Source organism: Asterias rubens, chromosome 4, assembly GCF_902459465.1.
Source record: "Asterias rubens chromosome 4, eAstRub1.3, whole genome shotgun sequence".
Taxonomy (NCBI): Eukaryota; Metazoa; Echinodermata; class Asteroidea; order Forcipulatida; family Asteriidae; genus Asterias; species Asterias rubens.
The window spans coordinates 11853225-11878901 of NC_047065.1; the positions used below are offsets into that span (position 1 = coordinate 11853225).

The 25677-nt window shown below is 40.8% G+C and overlaps 1 protein-coding gene across 1 annotated transcript; it reads right to left on the reverse strand.

Moving 5' to 3' along the window:
• Positions 1 to 6315: 6315 nt before the first annotated feature.
• Positions 6316 to 21688, reverse strand: LOC117288932. The gene is made up of 3 exons (XM_033769806.1): positions 21679 to 21688; positions 16845 to 21176; positions 6316 to 7652 (listed from the first exon to the last, which is right to left on the reverse strand). Exons 1-2 carry the CDS (start codon positions 21686 to 21688, stop codon positions 16870 to 16872), a joined length of 4317 nt encoding a protein of 1438 aa, XP_033625697.1. The 3' UTR covers positions 6316 to 7652; positions 16845 to 16869.
• Positions 21689 to 25677: the final 3989 nt, after the last annotated feature.

Genomic DNA, 25677 nt, shown 5'->3' on the forward strand with positions numbered 1-25677 from the left:
AGAAGCTCGGCTCAAACTTCCTGCGAATGCGTTACAAATTTTGACAACACGAATTTGCAACAAATAAATCTTATCAGTTGAAATGTGCTTGATTTCTGCAAAAACTTTGCAGTGAAAAGTGCCATTTGTATCGCAATCGCATTCGCAGAAAAAGAGAACCAGGCTATAGGCTCCAGCTCTGGCTTTGGGCTCTGTCATCAGTTTTGGAGCAGTGTACATCTTCCACAGTGTCTCAAACATCAAACAGAGCCCCAAGAAGGAGCCTAGACCTAGGGTTGGAAAAAGATGTATGATCACTATGAAAACTAAAGACTACCAAAGTGGCCATCAGTTGACCTCCCCTGGAAAATGCCCCGCTGACTGAGAAAAAGAGTCAAGAAAAGCTCCTCTCAAATAATAGACGTCAGGTGTAATATTTAAACCTCCTCCTCAAGGATGAAAACAATTCCTTCAAGTCACACTCAAATAATCTCAAACATCCTTATACTATACATCACTTATTTCTTTATCCAATTGAAAAGTGTTTTTTCTCTTTCTTTTTGATCGGACTCTATCACTTCCACCAACCCTCACCAGACTTCTGCAAAGTATAGGAAAAATATCATCAGTTTGGAGGGGTTGTTTGGAGGGGCCGTCCTGATGTCCACCGGGGCACCGGGAGCCCTATGTATTTTTCTTCTCATCCCCCTCAAACAGGACGGTGAAACAGCCATGCATGTTTGATAACTTTTTAACTGAAAACAAGCGTTTTTTAAGCGCCAAAAGGAATAAACACTTTAATGGTTATGGGAGACTCGAGTGAATTGACCTTCAAAAATATAGCAGGGTATTTTGAGAATTATCAATCAGCGTCGTCATACTTGTCAGTACCTATGGGAGTGCAGCAGAGGAGGGCCTTGTTCTCCTTAAGGAGGGGATTCCTGAGTGAGCTGCTTGACCTACTTTAAGACACAAGACAGCACTTTTATTCGGCTCTCTGAAACCACTTTCACATGAGAACAAGTTTAGCAAGGGTCCCTTGCTAAATTGCAGCATGGTTTGTTAAATTTTAAAGAATTTTAAATTTTGAAAGGACTACAATTTGTTTCTACTGTCCATGTTCTCTTGCAAAATCTTGTCAATCAATTGCTACATTTTACAACCATGCTAAATTTAAGCAAGGGGGCCCAAGTTAAAATTGCTGTCGTGTGGACAGCACTACAGGTTACTTTGAAGAAAAAGCGGAGAAGGATAGCCCAAGCAAACTTTTAAAAAGTGCTGGCATGGGAGGCAAGATAACATTCCACAATTAAATGTTGGACTTTGATAAATAAAACTTAATAAACATCCAAGGTTTGCGGTGACACCTGGGCCCAATTTCACAGAGCTTCTTAAGCACAAATCTTTGCTTAAGCAAAAAAGATCATTGCTTAGTAAAATCAGATTACCGGCCAAGACTCCACTCAATTGTTATGCTAAGTAAACAACAGCTAAATACCGGTCACAAGCAATGTATATGGCATGACACTTTGGCCAGTGAACATGTGTAAACTAAGCAAGCTATTTTTGTGCTTAAGCAATTTTTTTGCTTAAGCAGCTCTATGAAATTGGCCCCAGGTAAACATCTCTTTTTTGTGAGTAGTGGTGGCTCTGAGAAGAGCTGGTGTGTTCTGCTCAGCCACCACTTATCACAAAAGAGATATTTACATGGTGTCACCACAAACCGTACTTATATAATATTACAGCATTCCACCATCCATAGCTTTAAAGCCATTGGACACTTTCGGTAAACAGTATTTTCCAAGGTCCACACTTCGTGTATCACAACTTCTATATAAAATAACAAACCTGTGAAAATCGGTTATCGGAGTCGGGAGAAAATAACGGGAAGTTTCCGCACGTTTCCCCGTGTCATGACGTGCAAGAGGAAACCAGGGGTAGTCAAATGCTACCAGCGTTTAGTAGAAATGGTAAAAGAACAGATTATAGATTTGACCCAATTCACACTGGCACAAATTTTATAGAGCTGCTTAAAGTACAAAAAGTAGCTAAGCACAGCAACATTGTGCTTACCAGATTAAGATGGCGTCAGGTAATCTGGGTCAATAACCACAGAAGAAAGACAAGGAAGAGGTGAACCTTGGAAGAAAGACAAATTTAAGAAGAGGTTCGTTTAATCCACTGGAGTCCTATTTATTTGCAATTGAATGCTTTTACAGGAGAAAAAAAGAAAAGAAGAGAAATCCACTGCTCCAAAAACAAAAGATACAAGTTTCTCGAAAGTTTAATATATATTTTTGCAAGATCCTCAAATATCAGAAAGACAGATCGTGTGATATTTTCAGCTCTAGTTGTCTGAGCTTGTCAAAATTTGCAAAGATTGTGGGTTCGAATCCCATCCGAGTAACATGCCTATGGATTTGTTTTCACATGACTTAGGAAAGTACCGAGTATAATAATAATAATAATATAGACTTGTAATGGGCACATCCAACCTGCTGTGTGTTCATAGCGCAGTAAACCAAAAACCAAAACAGAAGAAAACAGCCACAACAAAATTAGTCCTTGAAAACCTGTGACATAGAATAAGTTTTGAGAAGAGATTTGAACTTTGTGGCAAAATGACAAGATCTAAGATTAAGTGGTAGAGAGAGTTCCAGTACACACATTACACACAGTGGTCTGCAGAATATAGAAAAGAAGAAAAAAAAACATCACAAATGATTGATTTCAAACCGATGAAAATACCATTCCCCCAGGCAGAAACAGCAATCTACGAAACCGATTCACCAAACTTTCCAAACTAATTAGGTTGCCTCCCCAGAAACATTTGTTCACAATGTTGTCAATGTTCATGTCACCAAAGTCATTTCATGAGTAAGAGTAGTGACCCAAAAGGGCATTAAACTCTTCAACATTGCATTGAATGCAGTGCATTGACACACGCTGACAGACAGTGCACTTGAATTGGTTAATATCAGCTCATGGCAAGGTGAAATGTAATGTGGCAGCCACAATGATGGTGATTTATACGGAAAATATCTCCATGACTGTTATGGTTATTGTCTCCTGCCCAACGTTTATCTTTTTATGACCCCTGAAAAAAATAAAATGTGTAATTTCTATCTGAAAGCTTACTTGGTTCAAAGTATCCTGAGAAATTATTTCGTCCAGTGAAATTTGTTCGTCTCCATGACTGTTTCTTATAATGGTTATTGTCTCTGCCAAACATTTATCTTTTATAACCCCTGACAAAACAAATTGTGTAATTTCTATCTGAAAGCTTATATGGTTCGAAGACTGGGCCCAATTTCACCAGTGAAGCTGTTTGACAGAAAATACTGCTTGGCAAAATGTCTTTGCTAACCAAAAATTTAGTGGGGCACAAGTCAAAACAATGTAAACTTAATGTCATTTTGGCTGGTTACTTGTTTATGTTCACAACACTGTTCGGTGCTTAGCAAAGTTTTGTGCTTAGCAAAGTTTTGTGCTTACAGGCTTTATGAAATTGGTCATAATATGGTAGCATCCTGTGATATTATTTCATCTGAATCTCAGGTTTAGAAAGTACGAGATCTTGGGAATTATACAACAATGATAACAAATAAAAAGAAAAACATTTCTACAGCTTCACAGAAGATACCCTCGTTATATAAACCCCTACATTTATTCCGTGCCCCCATAAATTAAAACACTCTAATTGGTATTTCCATCAAACACTACGAGTAACAGTTGTTTAAAATTGTGCCATATTGTTGTTGCAAAAATAATGCAACGCTAGACAATTTTCTGCACGAGTGTTTTGGCGGGAAACTTTTGCCAAACTCACAAAATGTGAATGTTTTGCATTAAAGAGAGCATGATGTTCATATCAGACATCGTTCTCTGCACACATACACACACAAGCACGCACGCAATAGACACGCAAAGCAACCCCAGACCACAAGTAATTAATTCACTTCGAACCACAAGACAGGATTTCAGCAGAAGAGGTAGTAGAAGAAGAGTGTAATCGTATCAATCTTACAAAGTGGCTCATGATGCATGACCCTCAGGTTGTATGTTAGGTCAGTTGTTGTCCCCTTACCATTTCCCTTATTTCCCCCTCCCATCCCCTCCCCTCCCCTCCCTCCCTTTCCTCCCCCTGTAAACCTCATTGCACACAGGAAGGTGAACAATTATCTCATGTCAACTTGGGACGATCCTACTTTATGTATGTATTATGTATCTATAGCAGCATACTTGAAGGTAGAGCTTCTCTGAACTTCACGGTGGTGGCAAGCGGCATGCCTTTAGGTCTTTCCATGTCTACTTTTGAAAAACAAAAACCCTTCCACAATGCTTTTGTGCTAAAACCATTTGTCAATGTACATGGGTGTAGGGGGTTCTTTTGTAAAGAGGTGGATCATGTATAATGTATCTACAGTACGGTTTATACTTAAAGTTAGAGTTTTCTGAACTTCACGGTGGTGGCAAGCGACATGCCTTTAGGTCTTTCTATGTCTACTTTTGAAAAACAAAAACCCTTCCACAATGCTTTTGTGCTAAAACCATTTGTCAATGTACATGGGTGTAGGGGGTTCTTTTGTAAAGGGGTGGATCATGTATAATGTATCTACAGTATGGTTTATACTTAAAGTTAGAGTTTTCTGAACTTCACGGTGGTGGCAAGCGGCATGCCTTTAGGTGTTTCCATGTTTACTTTTGAAAAAAACAAAAACCCTTCCACAATGCTTTTGTGCTAAAACCATTTGGCAATGTACATGGGTGTAGGGGGTTCTTTTGTAAAGGGGTGGATCATGTATAATGTATCTACAGTACGGTTTATACTTAAAGTTAGAGTTTTTTGAACTTCATGGTGGTGGAAGCGACATGCCTTTAGGTCTTTCTATGTCTACTTTTGAAAAACAAAAACCCTTCCACAATGCTTTTGTGCTAAAACCATTTATCCATGTACATGGTGTAGGGGGTTCTTTTGTAAAGGGGTGGATCATGTATAATGTATCTACAGTACGATTTATACTTAGAGTTAGAGCTTTCTGAACTTCATGGTGGTGGCAAGCGGCATGCCTTTAGGTCTTTCCATGTCTACTTTTGAAAAACAAAAACCCTTTCCACAATTCTTTTGTGCTAAAACCATTTGTCAATGTACATGGTGTAGGGGGTTCTTTTGTAAAGGGGTGGATCATGTATAATGTATCTACAGTACGGTTTATACTTAAAGTTAGAGTTTTCTGAACTTCATGGTGGTGGCAAGCGGCATGCCTTTAGGTCTTTCCCTGTCTACTTTTGAAAAACAAAAACCCTTTCCACAATTCTTTTGTGCTAAAACCATTTATCCATGTACATGGTGTAGGGGGTTCTTTTGTAAAGGGGTGGATCATGTATAATGTATCTACAGTACGGTTTATAGTTAAAGTTAGAGCTTTCTGAACTTCATGGTGGTGGCAAGCGGCATGCCTTTAGGTCTTTCCATGTCTTTTGAAAAACAAAAACCCTTCAACAAAGCCTTTGTGTGAAATTTAAAAAAACATTTCTTCAAGACTACCGGTATTTCATATTCACATCCTTATGGAGACAGAGAACAAAACAGAAATGGGAAAACAAATGATCTTCATAGGGGAATTATAAAGATCGGTGTGCCCCACAAGGAATTTTGTATACAAAGTCTATGTAAGGTTCTTACATGTACAACTATAGAGAACGTAAAATATGTCTCCACAGGGATGTAACAAATAGAATATGAAATAGAATAGAATATATAATAGTATCTATTATATCGTTGCGATACCCGCTGCCAAAACATAGGATTCGAACTGCCTCTAGCTACCGGGCAACCTCGGTAGTCTAGTTGGTAAGACACTGCTCTAGAATTGCAAGGGTCGTGGGTTCGAATCCCACCCGAGTAACATGCCTGTGATATTTTTTCACAGGACTCTGGAAAGTACTGAGTATACATCGGTGTATGGGTAAAAACCAAAATTAATAAATAGAATATGTGTACATGGGTGGTGCGTTGGGTCTCTTTTTGGTAGAGGTGCAGAGGGGTTGATGCGCCCAAAATTTTACACCAGACAAAAACAGACGTACAATTTGAAATACTAGGTAAACTAGTACTTTTTCTTTCATTCCATTTTGTTTTTCATCTTGCTGTTCATGAGTTTTTCCCTCAATGTTTTGCTCGAGTTCGGTAGGGCAGTTGCCCCCCTGCGTCCCTGGGATGTACGCCTATGATTTACTCAGGGGGAAAACAAAGATTAAGAGTTGAAACCTTAAACAGGTTGATTTAGTAGAGCATGTCTTGATAAGTGTTAGCCTGGGGTTTCTTTCTTGTAGAAAAACAAAAACAAAAATGTGCTGGTAAAATTAATATAGATCGACCTTAGAGGGTACTATAACGAAAACATCAGAAAAATAATAAATGCAAATCCCCAGCGGACAACATCATATAAGGCGTATGGTGAACGTTTAGGCTCTGATGTGACATTCTGACAAAACATTGCCCCCCAACAACGGAAACTGTGAAAAAGTTGTCAGAGGCAAGATAAAAAAAAAAGGGGGAAAATGGATGGCCGAGGAATCAGCAAGTGACGCAAAATGAAAACAGGAGACATGGGTGTAGCACAAATGGTGGACAGTTGGGTACATTCCTTTCCTGTGCTATACACAAGGGCTGATTGGAGGGTAACATGTCTGGCATGATGTATAAGGTTGTTGACTTTTAACTTGTGTTTTTTAGTCGTTGATGCTCATAAGTGGGTGTGTTTGTATGGTAGTCTCCTGGGCTTATGCAGAAAATGCTGCTTAACAATTCCCTGCTAAGCAGAAATGAGCAGGACCAATCACAAATTGTACACGTGAATGGTATTTTGGCTGGGAACCTTAATCTGATAAGCATATTACATTGATGTGCTTAGCTACTTCTTTTGTGCTTATTTATAAGCAGCTCTAAAAAGTTGGGCCCTGTATCTAAAGCTACAAATGGTGTTTCCCATCTTTTGTCTACCATGGGTTGAGGTTTTGGGTACTTTCATCCCTGGTAACGACCATGGAATATGGTGCTTGCGGTCATTGCCTTCTTCCGGTATGATACAAGGTTGCTGACTTTGACTTGTGTTTCTTTGTATTTGACGTAAGTTCATAACTGGGCAAGTTGTATCAGTGTTGTAGTCAACTACTTTGGTATACACAATTTTACTGTTGTTTTTGTAGCTACTGTAGTTGTCTCTTGGCTGAGTTAAAAAAAAAAAATCAAGTCCTTATATTTTAGGCTTTGAGTTTTTTTACCTTTGAATGTTACTGACTTGTCTCTTGTAAATTGTATTTAGTTTTTTTGTCCACTGTTTATTTGATTTTGCCTCTGTTATTATCTGTGAAGCCCTCACATAAGGCACTCTATCATTATGTTATCATTATTAGTAGCATTATTATGATGATGACTTTACAAATTGTTGTCAATGTTGTTTTGCCTAAAAAATTTGAAAAGACATATCTTTCTACGTGGAAACGAGATCCATGAAAGACCAGAAAATTACCCTCAGATGTGAAAATTAGACTCCATTTACCGTGATTCATCACTGTTGTCTTACATGTGCAACGCTTCTCTGATGAACGTTTAAGACATCTACTAGAATGTATTGTGGTTTCCATCATGTGAACACCATACAACCGAACTGATTGACAAAAAACAAACAAGAAACCATGAGTTGGCATTGCAGGGAGTTAGTCTATCCCACCTGGGCCCAATTTGAGGCCCCAAGTCGCCCTGGTTATTTGGGGGGTACTGCTTAATGGTTTTGGGATGTATGGGTTTACAGTAGAGGAAGGGGAACGCGGGTTGTCATGGAGGGCAGAGGGGGGGATCACTGAAATGTTAATGACGTCAGCTTCTTTTACTTCTCACACAATGTTCTCTTGATGTGATGTTTGTACTTGGGCTTAAAGTTATAGATTGTTTTTTCAAAACTTAGTTTAACCATGGAGCTGTTTAGGTTTAACACTTTTTAAAGCATAAAAAAAAGTTTTAGCAGAAACAGGCTAATAGTAAAATTCACTCAGGTTATACCAGCCAATTGTCTTTTTAGGTATTACCAGCCTCATTTAGATTACAGGTAAAATGTCGTGTTTTTATAAAGGCTACCAGCCCAATGTAAGTTTTTCGTTTTTGCTTAGCAAAGAAACTTGGTTAACCATTCCTGTTAAAGACATCTTTTAAATATTCGGCAGGGCCCATTTTCATAGAGCAGCTGTAAACGCAAAAAAAATTGCTAAGGCAAAAATAATTTTGCTAACCGGAATGTGGTTACCAAGCCAAAAACCCACTCCCACTCGTACCATCTTGTAACTGGTTTCCTGCTTTTTTAGTTTTGCTAAGCTAAAACTTGGTGAGGCCCCCTAATTACTGCAGCAATGAAATGTACAATGATCAACCAATAAATCTTGAAGGTCTGTTATTCCCTCTTCTGTTGTCAAGGGGAAACATCTTTGCACGATAAACGAATGCAGCACAGAGGTTAACCATCAACTCAGCTTAAGCAAGATTTAATTGATTGATTAAAAATGAGGTCATTACTAATGATATGCCATCCCTTAAAGGAATTGGGTACTTTTTGTAACACAAAACACAATGTCCACAGATTTACGTTAAACTTACACCGTTTGAAGATAATGATAATAGAAAGCTTACCTTAAAATGTTACTTGCTGGGGTGCTGTAGTTTTTGAGAAATTAGTAAAACAATGTCACAAAAATACGTTTTACATGCTAAAATAATGTTCATCTAGAATCAAAAATTATTTTTGAGACTTGTTTTACTCATTTCTCAAAAACTACAGTACCTCAGCTAGTATTGATTAAAGGGAAACTTTCTACCATAATTTTCTTCAAACTGTGTAAGTTAAATGTAAATCTGTGGAAATTGTGATTTGTGACCTACAAAAAGTACCCAGACCCTTTAAACACTTCCTCCAAACATTCTATAAGAGATACCATCCTCCCATCTTCAAAGTCAAATCAGTCTTGAGCACCCTGTATAGCAATTTCCGCAACCACCATCACAAAATAATCTTGTCATGATCCCTCGCGAAGCCCCAGAAAATAATCCTGAGCCTTCAACGTGCAATCTAGTTTACTTTGAGTCCCATCCAAATTTCTTTTGGCTACGTATTTTCACAACACTGGGTACGACACTTGGGCTAAATCTTACTGATTTAAAGGGGGGCTGCAATACTCCGTACCGACATACGATGTAAAGTTTGTTTAACTACCCCTTTAGGAGCAATCAAAGGATTTACGGCCCCCCTAAAGGATCACCTGTGTCAAATAGCGGGCCGCTGCTTTTAAATTAAGTTGTATAGAAATTGACAGATAAGTAAATAAATAATTGTATATATGAATAAATATTTAAAGTAGTCAATCATCTTCGATACATCTCATTAAATGAAAGTTAATGAATTTCAATGAACTTTTAGGGGTAAAGTCAGTGCAGATTTGATTCCTGTAAACTTGTACAAAACAAGTACAAGATTTGCGAGGTGTCAACACTTTTCTAATGGTACAAATACTAAATACATCTTAAAAACAAAAAGGCCAACAGGTCTAAATTTCATGGAGCAGCAGTAAGCACAAGTTTCTTGGGCACAAAAATGTTTGCTTACCAAAAGAAATTTAAAGAGTAAAGTCAGTGCGTATTTGATTCTTGTAAACATGTCCAAAACAAGTACAATATGTGTGGCATGTTATGAACTTTTTTGAGGGTAATAAATTGCAACCAATGTACACCTCGGTAAACACGTAACATGATTACCTTATTTCTCAGGCAAATCCACAACACAGAGAGACGTTATCTCTGCGAGCTGTTAAAGGATATGTCAGTCAACATTAAAACCCTAAGTAAATCAATCAAAACCAGCAGCGAGCCAAACATTCGCCGTCTCTCAGCGCAGGAAGGGATCCGTAGATTGAAGCCATGGAGAGAGGGGTGAGAAGGGGGGCCAGGAGGGGACACAGAGGGGGTAGCGACACCTCAACGAGGAAATTCAATCTGAGTTAGAATGGAAGTCTGTCGAGCTGGCGTAGATTGTATTTCCAAAATGATACATTGGCATATTATTGAATTAAATGGATCGAGATCGTTGGCAGATTGGGGGAAGTGACAAGCTCAAACTTGCAATGTGAGACATTTTCGGATTATGGGCTGGAATAAAGTATGATGGATTTTTCTCTACCCTAAAGTACTTTGACAAGTGTTTTTAAATGAGGCATTTGGCAGTTCATATATATCAACTGTAAAGTGCAGTGTTTGTTGTTTATGTACAAATTTGTTTGTTTGTTTGTTTGTTTGTTTGTTTGTTTGTTTCTGTTTGCTTTTACTTAAGCAACAACCCCAACCCTTTTCTCTCCCAATATTTGGTTACTAATAATTGGAACTACTTCTTTAGTTCAGGAAAAAAAGGGCATCTTTTCTGACACCAGTTAAGTTGAAATAAGCAGCCATTACTCACATCGTCAAGACTCATGTAAAAGCATTTCTTAAAAATGATGAACAAACTTTAAAAAGTTATTCTCTATAAATAGTTCTGAATACTTTTGAAATCTGGCAACACTTTATCCTGAGGTGCACAATGCATTTCAAAAGGGTTGCAAAGTTATCAACTCGCATACCCAACTTTGGGAATTGTAGACGCATTGGGAGTAAGTTTGTTAGGCGGAGCAGGGATTTCACGGCTCTAATGCCAACTTCCATCCTGGGGGGGGGGGGGGGAGAAAGAGCCAAGAAGAAGGGCGCAAAGGGGGGTGAGTAGGAAACTTGAACATGTTGGTTTACTCCGATGATAGACGCCCGGTGTGCTCCATCAGTCATCTTGGTATAAGAGGCGCGTTTAGTGAAGGGGGTAATTGTTTCCTATAGAGAGAGCTGGTTTACCAGAGGGGGGCAACGTGATAATGGCTGATAAGGGCCTTCCTCCCTCCTCCCTCCTCCTGGAGCAGGATGCAGGGAAGAAAGACGGAGCGAGAGAATGAGACGGGGAGACCGGGAGAATGTGGAGCGTTGAGTGACGCCAATGACGAGTGCAATACTTTAAGCATCATGCAAATGTCGCATTATTTTACAGGCTGTGTGTATACTGCAGTGGTAGTTTTGGGCCAAAATGATCAACAGAGAGAAGGCGTTACTGTTGCCAAGGTTTTAACTCTGGGTGCCATAGATAACCCTAATTGGGTGAATAGGGTTCCATTCATAAAATACCTCGTACCTCAGGGAACCCAGAAATGACATTTACCCTTTGAGCCTTGAAAGAAAGCTACTACTAGATGTAGTACAACACACCCTGAGAAGTTTTTTTTGTTTTACTTCACAGAAAACTTGAGCCAAAAAGTAAAAAAGGCACAACTACATCCCCTGATGTATGGGTGAGAACAGGCAGAGAGCCTGGTGTCGTGGTCAGACAACTTGATAGGGGAAACAAAGTTGGTTCCATAGAAATATTTGAGAACAGAAACAACTTATTTCTCATCGATTTAAAATCTTTGGTCACCAGAGTGAGCAACAGCTACCATTTTTAAAAAACTTTTTGCACTGAGCCGACACTTCATGACTTCAAATGGGACTGAATGCTTTTCCTGAAACATTACTGCATTTATACAAAGAAAGAAAGTTGTGCTTTTTTACATTTTGGCTCAAGTTTTCTGTGAAGTAACTTCTCAGGGTGTGTTGTACTAGGGCACCAAGGCATTCATCTTTTTAAAAAGTAAATTGTTACTGGAGCATTTCAAGGGGCTCCGAGGCAGTGACTAGGGACACAATTGCCTCTGTTGCCTTCATGAAGCATCAAGCCTGCCGCCGATCATCCAGTGATCAGCACAAACGAAACCAAAGTCACTCAACTTCATTGGGCACTCGTTGCTCTGTAGACACAAACATTCAGTGTATTACCTTTAAAAACCGATTGGTTTACATGCCTGCAGTAATGTCAGCTAAACAAACAGCCCTTCAAAAGCCTTGAACCATCATGGGTTCTTTGAGTTTGACAGAACAGTGACAAATTTCATTGTGTATGAACAAATTTATGCAACATAAAAAGTGGGCACACAACATGACAAGCCAGCATTTTGTCTTCAAGACCTCTAAAAGCACTTCAGAAGAAACCGGTTTTCAGGATGATGGGTCCTCGTAAAACCCATTGAGAGACGAGTGTGCATTTGAAAACTCATTTAATGATCTTGAGAAATGTCATTATTGGGATATCGCCCCCTGAAAAGAAAACGTCAAGGGGAGAGAACTTTAAAATCCAGATCGACAAAACATTACAAACAGAGACAGCATTCCTGACAAATGTAGCACATGACCCAGTCAGCTTGTATGCGGCATGTAACTTTAAAAGAGTTTTCACTGCCGAGTGACACATATACTCCGCAACCCTACCGATCCATCAATGCCAGAGAAAGAAAAGCCCACACCTTTTGCAGTTTAAATTACTCATCTGATGGAGGTGTAAAGAAGAAAAAGAAAAGATAAACTTGTAGATCTCCCACCGTCACCTCTCTCCACGGGTTCCCAGGAAGCACAATCTAGATGCGGATTGTCAAATCGATACCGTAGGCGAGTATACACGCTGCGCTTTCAGCCGCTTTTTCTTTTCCTTCTTCTCTCGGTGTGTGTGTGTGCTTCCGTCTCTTGTCTGAAACGTTGATTTGGAATGCAAAATGAGAAGCTCACCGGAGTCTGAATCCCATCAGTGTACGGTCTTCATTACAGCTGACACGCAGCTGTAGCTTCGTCCGGGGCCTATCATCTTGCCACTATACCCAGCCCTCACTAAATCCTGATATATCAGACAGGGGGGGGGGCCTCGTAACACCCCCCCCCCTTCAACCACTGTCTCCATCTCAACCCCCTTCATCTCCTATGGGCTCATTTCCCGTCACTCTAATGTGAGACCTGTCACTCATGTTTCCTGTATGTCAACCAAACTGAAGACATCAAGTAAGGGGCCCCCACAACAATACACAAGCTGATGATGATGGCCCCCATTACTGATTTTTTTTTTAAGCGTATACTGTAGGCATGGGTGTTTCCATATTTAAAACCAGAGTGCGTAAACAAGTTTTATGACCATTTCCCCGCATGAAGATTGTCACTACTGAATCAGGTCAGTTTAACCTTGTTTCTATTTGGGCCCTGCAAAACTTTACTCCTCTGAAAAATTTAAGCATTTCAGAAAACAAATTCAGTCTTCAAGAAAGACTCTGCTAGGGTCAAAACACAGGCCACTTACTTTTATTTTTTGCAAAAAAAAATAATTAAAAGAAGTTTTTTCCCCCTAATGATCTTTATATCATATATATTTTCAAGATTACCAATGTTGGTAATTGTCAAAGACAAGTCTTCTCACTTGGTGTATTTCAACATGCATAAAATAACAAACCTGTGAAAATTTGAGCTCAATTGCTCATCGAAGTTGCGAGATAACAATGAAAGAAAAAACACCCTGGTCACACGAAGTTGTGTGCTTTCAGATGCTTGATTTTGAGACCTCAAATTCAAAACTTGAGGTCTCGAAATCAAATTCGTGGAAAATTACTTCTTTCTCGAAACTACGTCACTTCAGAGGGACCCGTTTCTCACAGTGTTTTATACTATCAACCTCTCCCCATTACTCACTACCAAGTAAGGTTTCATGCTAATAATTATTTTGAGTAATTACCAATAGTGTCCACTGCCTTTAAAACTGCTTTGATTATACTGTTGAAACAAAACTATAAATACTGCGAGTTTAAAGCACTTTCAACAAACAAACTTAATGAAGTCGATTTCAAAATGAATTCATTTCATGCACGTCTGACAATGAATCTCATCAGCTTAACTCAATGTCTCAGCTTGAACATTGAGAGTAGCTTTGACTCGATGAACATGACACATACCTTGACGACAGGTATGTTCAGACATATAAACCGAAAAGTTTAAAAGATGCCCCTAATGGTTCCTAAGTGACAATTGCAAGAGGCCAATTGCATGACATCGTCAATACGCGATGGATCACACTCAGCGGCGACGTTAGCTTGTCACGCAAAACTTCACCTTGACTTTTCAACTGACTATAGTCTCCCCGGCTAGTCAGGGTCAATTTTACAATACATTCATATAATCGGGTGTTACTGGCAATTGATGACAACAAAATGAACAAGCCTGATACTTCATGGAGCCAACAAAAGGCGATTGCCTCCATGTTTTGGTGCCCTTATGAAATGCTCCAGTAGAAATTTTGCAATTTCCTCAAAGGGTGCCCTTTCATCACACTGTTAATATTGCCCATTGAGAGAAAGAGATAGAGAGAAAGAGAGAGGGAGAGATGAAGGATGGAGGGAAAGAGTAGAAGAAAAAACAAACAGAAGCTGTTTGGAAATTTGAAGTGACAAAAGTTGAGTGAAAAGCCAGGCCTTATACTTCACAGAGGCAACAAAGGCGATTGCCTCCATGCCCCCTGGTCAATGCCTCCATGCCCCCTGGTCAATGCCTTGGTGCCCTTGAAATGATCCAGTAGAAACTAACACTTTCCTCATATATGTAGGGTGCTCATTTTCTTATTTTCCAAGGAGAAAATGTTTTCATGCCCTTGCCCTTGCAAAAATGAAGCATACATGCGTGTAGAACCAAGGAAACTTCTCCCCTCCTGCATAAATCAGTCGACAGTTTACTTAAAGACAGTGGACACTATTGGTAATTGTCAAAGACCAGTCTTCTCACTTGGTGTATCTCAACATATGCATGAAATAACAAACCTGTGAAAATTTAAGCTCAATTGGTTGTCGAAGTTGCGAGATAATAATGAAAGAAAAAACACCCTTGTCACACGAAGTTGTGTGCGTTTAGATGGTTGATTTCGAGACCTCTTGAAGTCTCAAAATCAAATTCGTGGAAAATTACTTCTTTCTCAAAACTACGTCACTTCAGAGGCAGCTGTTTCTCAAAATGTTTTATAATATCAACCTCTCACCATTACTCGTCACCAAGTAAGGTTTTATGCTGATAATTATTTTGAGTAATTACCAATAGTGTCCACTGCCTTTAAAAGAAGAGTCAGACGTCATTGGATATGGAAGAGAACTTGTCTCCTAACAAAAGAAGTTTTTAAAGAATATTTCATTCTAGAAACCAAAATGAAAACCTTTGTTGAAGTATGAGCTTAATCAGGTACGACAGTTGAAAAATGTAACACTTCCTGCAAAATGGCTTGCGGGCTTCGGCTCCCCTCCCTTATTCTAAAGCCAGAACCTCCCAGATGTTTCAATTAAGTTTAAAGATACTGTGCATCACCAGAAAGACAAAACTACAGGTTTGGACTAAACAATAACTTTTTCTTTCCCTTTCATATGATTCGAACTGCCTCTAGCTACCGGGCAATCTCGGTAGTCTATTTGGTAAGACACTGTTCTAGAATTGCAAGGGTCGTGGGTTTCGAATCCCACCCGAGTAACATGCCTGTGGTATTTTTTCACAGGACTCGGGAAAGTACTGAGTATACAGTAATAACACACATCGGTGTATGGGTAAAAACCAAAATTAATATTTCTTTCTCCCTGTTGTGACTGCTTTGCTTCTTTCAAGACAATTTAAAGGTTTGAGGAGGTTTGAGAAAAGTTCTGAAAATCAGGAAGAATCCTCAGAAAACACACCTGCCTAATGTTTCAAATTTGAAACAAAAATTTCCAGTTTAAATCGACCACAAAGAGGACCTAGCATCTTTAAAGGGTTACAATCATTGGTCCACTAGTAACTGGCCAGGCAACAGAAGAGACAAAACAGAATATTAACATTACTTCTTTAAATACAAGTATCTTCTCAAATACATGAATAAACTTTTTATAACTACAATATCTGCAACAAAAAGTTAAGGCAGTGGACACTATTGGTAGTTACTCAAAATAATTATTAGCATAAAACCTTACTTGGTAGCGAATAATGGGGAGAGGTTGGTAGTATAACATTTTGTAAGATACGGCTCCCTCTGAAGTGAAGTAGGTTTCGAGAGAGAAGTAATTTGATTTTTAGACCTCAGATTTAGAATTTTGAAATCGAGCATCTGAAAAGACACAACTTCGTGTGACAAGGGTGTTTTTTCATTCATTATTATCTTGCAACTTCTATGACCGATTGAGCTAACTTTTTCACAGGTTTGTTATTCTATGCATATGTTGAGATACAGCAAGTGAAAAGACTGGTCTTTGACAATTACCAATAGTGTCCATTGCTTTAATGGCCTGACCTTTCCCACCCTAGCAGAGTCTTTCTCAAAGACTTTGCTAGAGTCGAAACATCAGGCCATTACCTACTTATTGCTTTCATACCATAGGTCCTTTTGTAAGCAGTTTGCAACAGCTAATTCTATTCTTTTACTGCAATATCTCACATTTTTCAATACAGGCCTTTATGAAAGGAATGTTTTTTGTTTAACTGTGCAGTGCCCAGAACAATAATATTCTGAAGTTGTTTTTATGTTTGTTTTTTGCCCCCCCCCCAAAAAAAAAAAAAAAAGAAATCCCAAAAGAAATTGGAAGAAGTTCTAGAGCACTTCAAAGATTCTCCCCAAAACCAGATATTTAATAAATCTTTTCAAGGCTGTTCTGTTTTGACAGAAAATAGGGATTGGTTAACTCCAGTAATTCGTTTTCCTTCAAAAATGTTTAATGTTGGAGAAAGCACTCCTGAAAATCCCAATTATAAAAATTTAAAAAAATGTATCATTGCAAGCTTTCTCTGAATAGGGCAGTTTGACTTCCGACTCTTATAAGCTCAAAGACAAAAACATTTTTTCTTGTGATTTTACTTTTTTACATATCTACCTAAACGTCTAGCAACTACTAACCCTGATACTGAATTCCATGATGGTGTCATCTGTGTGTAGAGTTGAGCATTTTACACATTTCCTCCAGCGGATTAGTCTTTGTGTTCTCGATCCCCGGGTTAACGTAGATCTCCGGTTCTCGTTTCATCACGTACGCTCCTCTGTTGGCCATATCCACCGAAATCCGAGCGATTTTCAGTGGGACAGGTGGATGCTGGATCCCGGTCGTACTGTTAACGAGTTTGTCAATTTCATGTAGTGGGTCGCTGTTCTTGTACAATGCAGTGTCGTTATATTTCACAAGGTCCGAATTGCTTAGGACAACACTGCGCCTAGCATCGGTGGCTGAGTTTGTTGTTAATGACTCGGGTGATCCCGAGGTTCGACTCCCGGCTTTGGAGTCCGGAGTTTTGCTCTCCGTGGAGCAGGGCAGCATGTTATTGTTAAGGGTTCTCTTGACGGGCAAGCTGTGGCTTTTCATGGACCTGCAATCATGTTCACCAGTTTGGCACTTTTGAACTTCGACGACCCCGGGCTCTTTCTTGATTTTCATCGAGCCCGAGGCTGACGCCGCCAGCAGAGGTGGGGATGGGGAGGTGATCCTCCCTGAAGGTTTTACTGACGCTGTCTTGCTGACGCTCCTGTCCGAGATCGCGGGTCGTCTTTCGTGCGAGGTGGAGGCGCCGTCGCAGAACATTTTATACATTTCCAGACTCCGCTTGAGGCGACTAATGGGTCCCTCGGCGGGGGTTATGATTTCATTGTCACCCGTCGTATCATGGTGTGTGTCCCCATTCTGCGCCGAATACTGATGACCCTCTCCTATCTTTGTCTGAGTTTTCTCGACACTGTCACTGTTGGTAACTAGATGTCTGTGCTTTCCATCAAAAATAAATGGTTTGACATCCTCGGGGATGTCTGCTGGAGCATTTGGTTTTTCTTTCGAGAACAAGTTTGGACATGTCTCAGTCTTTACCTTAACTTTGTCTCGCTGAGACAGGTCATTGACACCATCATTATGGCTACTGCATGACGCTCCGGTGGATGAGGTAAGATCTCTTGTCTTGGCTTGCCTATCGCTACCTCCATTTTGTTTCTCAGGGGTGGTGGTAATTTTGTCGTGATTCTGTTTATTGCTCACACTGTTGTGAACTTTAGCGGGCACAAGAGGGGAGCCGTTCAAATCTAGAGCATTCATATTCCGACTGCGGTTTTGCGAATTGTTTTTATGGTTTTGCAAACCGCTTCTCATTCCCTCTTCCACGACATGCTTGTTGAACGAATGCCGCTTGTGATGCTCACTCCGCTTGAATGAATTTCTTGTGTTTCTCATTTCTCTGTAAGTCTCTGTACGATTCTTCTCCTTTCTGCCACTCTCAGACGAAGAATGACTGGACTTCTTAAAAGATGCCGGACATTTTTTCTGAACATATTTCTGAACGGGGATGCTTACGGTCGTCGCCCTCACCAACTGTTTTTTGTTGTTGGACAACGACGACGCGGTAGCCTGCGGCTCATTCTCAGAGTGTGTATTCTGATCGGCAAACTGAACATCAGCCCTGAATGACTTCAGTGAGAGGGTATTCTTTGAACTGAATTTGGTCTGGGCGACCAAGTCCCTTGAGTGTGAATTTTTTACTGATTCCGAAGCCAGTGAGTGCCTCCTCTTAGCGATTTTTCTATGGCTCTGATGCTCGATTTGGGACTCTTTGTTGTCTGTGGATCTCTTCAGATGTTCGCTCCGTGCATGCCTGGAGGATTTTCTTGAATGCACTCTGCTCTTGTTCGATGGGCAAGTTTCCATCAGATTTGATTTCAGTCCAGTGGGTTGACCATGGCGTTGCCCTCCAGTGGCCTGGTCGAGCTTTGGGCTGTGACGAGATTCAGGACTCTTGTCATCTTTCCGAAATGAATGGGACAAGATTTTATCGATCGCCTCCGCCACAGTCACATTTTCGGACTCTTTCGCTTTGAGATGCTTTTCCATCTTGGAGGCAATGACATCGGAGGGGCTTGTCGCCTGGGAAACAGCGTTGTAAACCATGGCAAGACCGGCATAACTTGGGAACATACCTCCACCGTTCACGTACTGGTGCTGGGGCGTTTCAACCAATGGCATCCATGGTACTCGGTAGTGGTTGTTGCTCAGCAACCTGGGATGAAAGTTTGTCTCCTTGGCCGTTTCCACCATGGATGTGAGCTTATCGAGCGGGTTTGTTACACTGCTCTCTGACGAGCGCGGTTTGAGGCAAGACAGATTGGTCATGTTGGTAGGAAAAATCTCATCAAAGTTATCCGGGCTCACGTATTTAATAGCCGAGCTCGGGGGTGACCCATGAGGACTTGGTGTCTTATCTGTGCGCTTTTGTGGCTCATTCGAGACAGGAGATTCGCGGAGGCTATCTTTCCAGACAGCGTCCCCGATGCTTTCAGCAGAAGTGGCCTTCTGCAGTTTCTTTTGAGACTTTGACTTATTGTCTTCACCGTCATCCGGACGGTCACTTCTAACGGCTGCTTTCCTACTCTCTGAATCCAAATTTTGAGACACACTCAGCAGCTGTTTCTTTGAGGCGCCGTCCTTGAGAACAATCTTTATTTTATCTCCCGGTTGTTGGCTGGAGTCTTCCTTTTCTCCACCACTCATATGCTGCTTCTTGGTGGGCGAGCTTGCTTTCATTGGCACACTCGTTCCGTTTGTTGGTGCCTTGCGCTCTGAGCTTGCCTCATTATGCAGGGTATTATGGCCGAAGGCAGGAGCAAGAAAATGCCCCGTCTCCTTCATGTGCTCCGTGAGTTTGTGTACATTAGCAAATAGGTGATAGCATCCTAAACACTTGAGCGATCGACTTTTGCTAGATGTCCTTTGATTTATTTCAGAATCGACTGAGTGTGGTCGCTCAAGAGCTTGGGGACTCTTTTGAGCGCTATGACTTCGAGCAGCCAACAACTGATTCAGTGCAGCCTTAGTCGCGGTCTGACACATTTCTTCTTTCGAACTGACGGAGCTCTGGGAGTTTCTCTGCTCTCTCCGTGATAGTTTCTCTGTCTCTTGGGACAGAACATTGGCTGGTAGTCTTTCTACGAGAGAATTGGCCGGCATCGGACATTCCTCATCCTCCAAGATGTCTCCATCCTCTTCCGCATCATCTATTCCTTTCTCATCTTGCTTGGCGTTGGCTCTGGTCAAGAGGATCCCGGTGTGTCCCGGGACATGACTGTAGTGTTTTGTCCGGACCATGTGCATGGTCAGATCTTTAAGGGTTCGGAATGAAGCTTGGCAAATCATGCATTTCAGGACTTGGTTGACTGGGATCTCCTCGGGACAGTCCCCAGCGGGAGGTTTAGACTGTGACGAGTGCGGCTTCTCCTGCTTATCGTGTCCGCTTGTCGTTAGATGCACAGTATAGTCTAAGAAGTCTGGGAATGAGACTGAGCAAGTGGCACAGGTGTACGCACACAGTTCCTTCCGTGAGGATGCCGCAGGGAGGCGTTGCTTCCTGCGTAATGCACAGGTGCTGAAAAACTCTGTCCTTGGTGGAATGAGGGCCAGGTATCCTCTCTGTAGCATGAGTTCAGAGTTCAGCTGCTTTGTGCTATTGTGTCCAGTAGCTATGAGATGCAAGGATAGCATTCCCACATTGGGGAAGGCCTGGTAGCAATCGGTGCATAGGACAAAGTTACAGCGGCCATTGATCCCACGACAGAGACTGACTTGGGATGGAAGCACGCTATAGTCTGCTTGCAATCGGGACACACTGGCTAGTACATCTCGAGGGACAGTCTCACAGAACACGGTTTTCACCGATTTGCCCGGACTCGTATCGGACGAATCCGATCTCGCCTTGGATCTGCCGTTCGACTTGTGACCCGGCGACTCTTTCCGGTGTTTGACTTTGGATACTCTCAAGTCCAAGGCCTCCTCCTGCTCCGGGAAGGTTGGCCTGTTGCCACTGGCAAACATTCCGAGTTGATTAAAGCGAAGCATGGCTTCCAGTTCCGAGTCCTCATCCTCAGAATCACTGTCCGTCCCCGACAGAGCAGTGCACATTTTGCTCAACATCGTCATCGGACCGTTTGTGGATGGGAAAGGTAGGCTCGGGACGGGGAGGGAGTGGACAGGCGACGCCAGAGGTCCATGGCGCGGGCTCCTTGGAGAGGTGGCAGCTGACGAGGAGGAGCGGTCGCAAGAGCCTCTCTGTCGTTCATCATCGAGTATCTCTTTCTTCACCACTGGTGGAATGTCCTTGCGGATTTCTTCCGCATCCTCTCTGTCCTTCTCATCCACATCATCTGATTCGTCATCTGCTAGCTCACCGGGGCTAACATCATCGGCATCAGCGTCACCTTCATGGGCTGGAAGAAAAAACAAGGACAAGATTAAGATCAAAATGGAGAAAAGTACCATAGAAATCTGTTGCGAAAAAACCCCCAAAAGAACTAGATCAAAACCGAAATGAAGAAAAGTACAATAGAAATTTATGAACAGTTCCCGATAGACACCATCTTTACGGGAAAAACGAGTTTTGGCTTGCACAATCATCAAGTGTCTTTAAAAAGACACTGGACACTATTGGTAATTGTCAAAGACCAGTCTTCTCACTTGGTGTATGTCAACATATGCATAAACTAACAAACCTGTGAAATATTAAGCTCAATTGGTCGACGAAGTTGTGACATAATAATGAAAGAAAAAACACCCTTGTCACACAGAGTTGTGTGCTTTCAGATGCTTGATTTCAAGACCTCAAATTCTAAATCTGAGGTCTCGAAATCAAGTTTGTGGAAAATTACTTATATCTCAAAAACTATGTTACTTCAGAGGGAGCCGTTTCTCAGAATGTTATATTCAACCAACCTCTCACCATTACTTGTTACCAAGTGAGGTTTTATGCTAAAAATTATTTTTAATAATCACCAATAGTCGCCACTGCCTTTAACCCAACCGCACTGTTCACTAACCAATCGTGCAATGAGTTTCATAAAATGTGCGCATGCTTTGGAAAGGACTGAATATAGATGTATTGCATATAGGCGTCATGGGCACGCATGAAGAGCTACCATTAGCTGAGAGTCACGTGCAGCGTGTACATACGTGCACTTTTCCATTGTTTTACATCAAATATGGCAGATGATGACGCATCTTGCACCCAATCTATACAGTGCTTAGCACACATCAGTGTATGGGTAAACCAAATAAAACTCTTTATTCCCAGAACAAATTTTACAGTTGTTGCAGTACTCGCTGCTAAAATATATGATTTAACTTCTTCTAGATGCCGGGCAATCTCGGTAGGCAGGTGGTACATGTAAGACATCTGGGCCCAATTTCATGGTTCTGCTTACCGCCGAATTCTGCCTTTACGATCACGATTCCCCGCTCAGTGCAAGCGCCGAATTTCTGCGCTAGCCTTGTAAGCGTAGAATGCCTAGTAACGTGGAGTACGCACGCGCAGAAGCCAAATTCGCCGCTTACCCGTGAAATACGCTTGCCGTAAGCAAAGAATTCCCTGCTTCTGTAAGCGCCGATTCTGTGCTTACGGTAAGCAGAGCCATGAAATTGGGCCCAGCGCTAGAATGGCAAAGGTTGCAGGTTCCAATCCCACCCGGGATACATGTCTGTGGATTTATTTTTTTGATGAGACACTGGAAAGTATGCAGTGCTTAAAGACAATGGACACTATTGGTAATTGTCAACGACCAGTCTTCTCACTTGGTGTATCTCAACATATATATGCATAAAATAACAAACCTGTAAAAATTTGAGCTTGATTGGTCGTCGGAGTTGCGAGATAATTATGAAAGAAAAAAACACCCTTGTCACACGACGTTGTGTGCTTTCAGATGCTTGATTTTGAGACCTCACATTCTAAACTTGAGGTCTCAAAATCAAATTCGTGGAAAATTACTTCTTTCACAAACACTACGTCACTTCAGAGGGAGACTATTTCTCACAACCTCTCCCCATTACTCGTTACCAAGAGAGGTTTTATGCTGATAATAATTTTGAGTAATTACCAATAGTGTCCACTGCCTTTAACAAACACACAGTGGTTTACACACATCAGTGTTAGGGTATAACCAAATAATAAAAACTGGGGTGGTCTTCCTGTTTTTGCCATTGCCAATTTCTTTTCATATCGTTTTTAGTAGTTGGTTTTACCAGTAGTTTGTGTAGCTTTGTACAGTAAAGGAATTTTTACAAAATTTCCCCTCCAGGAAAAAACCCACAACAACTGGGTTTGGTTAAGTAGATCAGAACAATTTTAGATGAAAAAAGGGAAAAATGTACATTTCTGACATTGATGGCTGAAAGATTCACTATTCCCAGAAGCTTTAAATATGAGATCGGTCCGCGGTCACGGCGTGAAATTATCTAGTCACCTACAAGTCGCACACAGACTCTTCTCTAGTCAGACTTGACACACGAGCTCATAATTCCTTCAATATGTCCTCTTGTCAATTGTCTCTTAGCTAATGAAATGACTAGGTTGATTTGGCTGACATTTACATGAAATATTATGAAGAAGACGCAAAATGATGAAGTGCTATCAATGAGCAGATGCCCCATGGTACCACCTGTAGAAATAACTTCATGAAAATAATCATCTTCCGGATTAAAGGCAGTGGACACTATTGGTAATTACTCAAAATAATTATTAGCATAAAACCTTATTTGGTAACGAGTAAGGGGCGGGGTTGATGGTATAAAACATTGTGAGAAACGGCTCCATCTGAAGTGACATAGTTTTCAAGAAAGAAGTAATTTTCCACGAATTTGATTTCGAGACCTCACCTTTAGAATTTGAGGTCTCGCAATCAAGCATCTGAAAGCACACAATTTCGTGTGACAAGGGTGTTTTTTCTTTCATTATTATCTCGCAACTTCGACGACCGATTGAGCTCAAATTTTCACAGGTTGGTTATTTTATGTATATGTTGAGATACACCAAGTGAGAAGACTGGTCTTTGACAATTACCAATAGTGTCCACTGGCTTTAAATACCATGTAAAAATCTATAGCACCGATGGCTGACTTATTGAGGCACCATTACCCATGTTTGGTTTTGTAGTTTGAAATCATTCACCTTTTTTTGTTAAGTAGATGTCTACTGTTTGCATAGAAATGTCTGCCTTTTTTGCATTCTTGATTCATGACTTCAGTGTTGTAGGCTTTGTGTGCAAATTGGATGCAATCAATTTTGCGGACTTAGTGTAGCTGGAGTCAATAAAACTGTCAGGGAATGAGGGAATGAAGGACTGTATTGTTACTAGTCAAAAACAAGAGCCGTCCTCGGTTGTGTAGCCCTTCCATCATCAGGGCCTGATTTCATGAAGCTGGTAAGTAGAATTTGAAATATACTGCTTGACAAATTCCTTTGCTAATCAAAAATTGAGCGAGGAGCAGCCACAACATAGCAAACTTAATGTAATTTAAGTTACACTTATCCAAGACAGGAGGATTGCACTGTGTTTTCTCCAATAAAAACCACCAAATAATGATTAAGGCCATCATCAGGGCCTGATTTCACGAAGCTGGTAAGTAGAATTTGAAATATACAGCTTGACTAATTCCTTTGCTAAGCAAAAATTGAGCGGGAGCATCCACAACATATCAAACTTAATGTAATTTAAGTTACACTTATCCAAGACAGGAGGATTGCACTGTGTTTTCTCCAATAAAAACCACCAAATAATGATTAAGGCCATCATCAGGGCCTGATTTCACGAAGCTGGTAAGTAGAATTTGAAATATACAGCTTGACTAATTCCTTTGCTAAGCAAAAATTGAGCGGAGAGCAGCCACAACATAGCAAACTTAATGTAATTTCAGTTACACTTATCCAAGACAGGGGGATTGCACTGTGTTTTCTCCAATAAAAACCACCAAATAATGATTATGGCCATCATCAGGGCCTGATTTCACGAAGCTGGTAAGTAGAATTTGAAATATACAGCCTGACTAATTCCTTAGCTAAGCAAAAATTGAGCGGGAGCATCCACAACATATCAAACTTAATGTAATTTAAGTTACACTTATCCAAGACAGGAGGATTGCACTGTGTTTTCTCCAATAAAAACCACCAAATAATGATTATGGCCATCATCAGGGCCTGATTTCACGAAGCTGGTAAGTAGAATTTGAAATATACAGCTTGACTAATTCCTTTGCTAAGCAAAAATTGAGCGGAGAGCAGCCACAACATAGCAAACTTAAGGTAATTTCAGTTACACTTATCCAAGACAGGAGGATTGCCACTTGTGTTTTCTCCAATAAAAACCACCAAATAATGATTATGGCCATCATCAGGGCCTGATTTCACGAAGCTGGTAAGTAGAATTTGAAATATACAGCTTGACTAATTCCTTTGCTAAGCAAAAATTGAGCGGAGAGCAGCCACAACATAGCAAACTTAATGTAATTTCAGTTACACTTATCCAAGACAGGAGGATTGCCACTTGTGTTTTCTCCAATAAAAACCACCAAATAATGATCATGGCCGAATTCACAAATGGGGATTCAGGTAAAGCCTTTCCAGCAATTTAAATCCAACCTCAGATACTACTACTACACGCGTCATCAATTACATGTACAGTACTTCACTAAGGCAACACTTTGGTTACGCTTTTAGCCGGAAGGGTCCCACCCAATATTCACTTTAACATACGTACAAAAAGTACCTCCACTGACTTTTTAGCATGAGGACCTTTTTGTGTACCAGCTAAAGCATTGAATTATGAGACCAAGGGGCTTGCCATACACACACACACACACACGCATACAGAGGGAACTGACTGATGGCTTTTCATTCCTCTCTTTTTTTTTTCCTCTCTGACAAAAAGTACCTCCACTGAC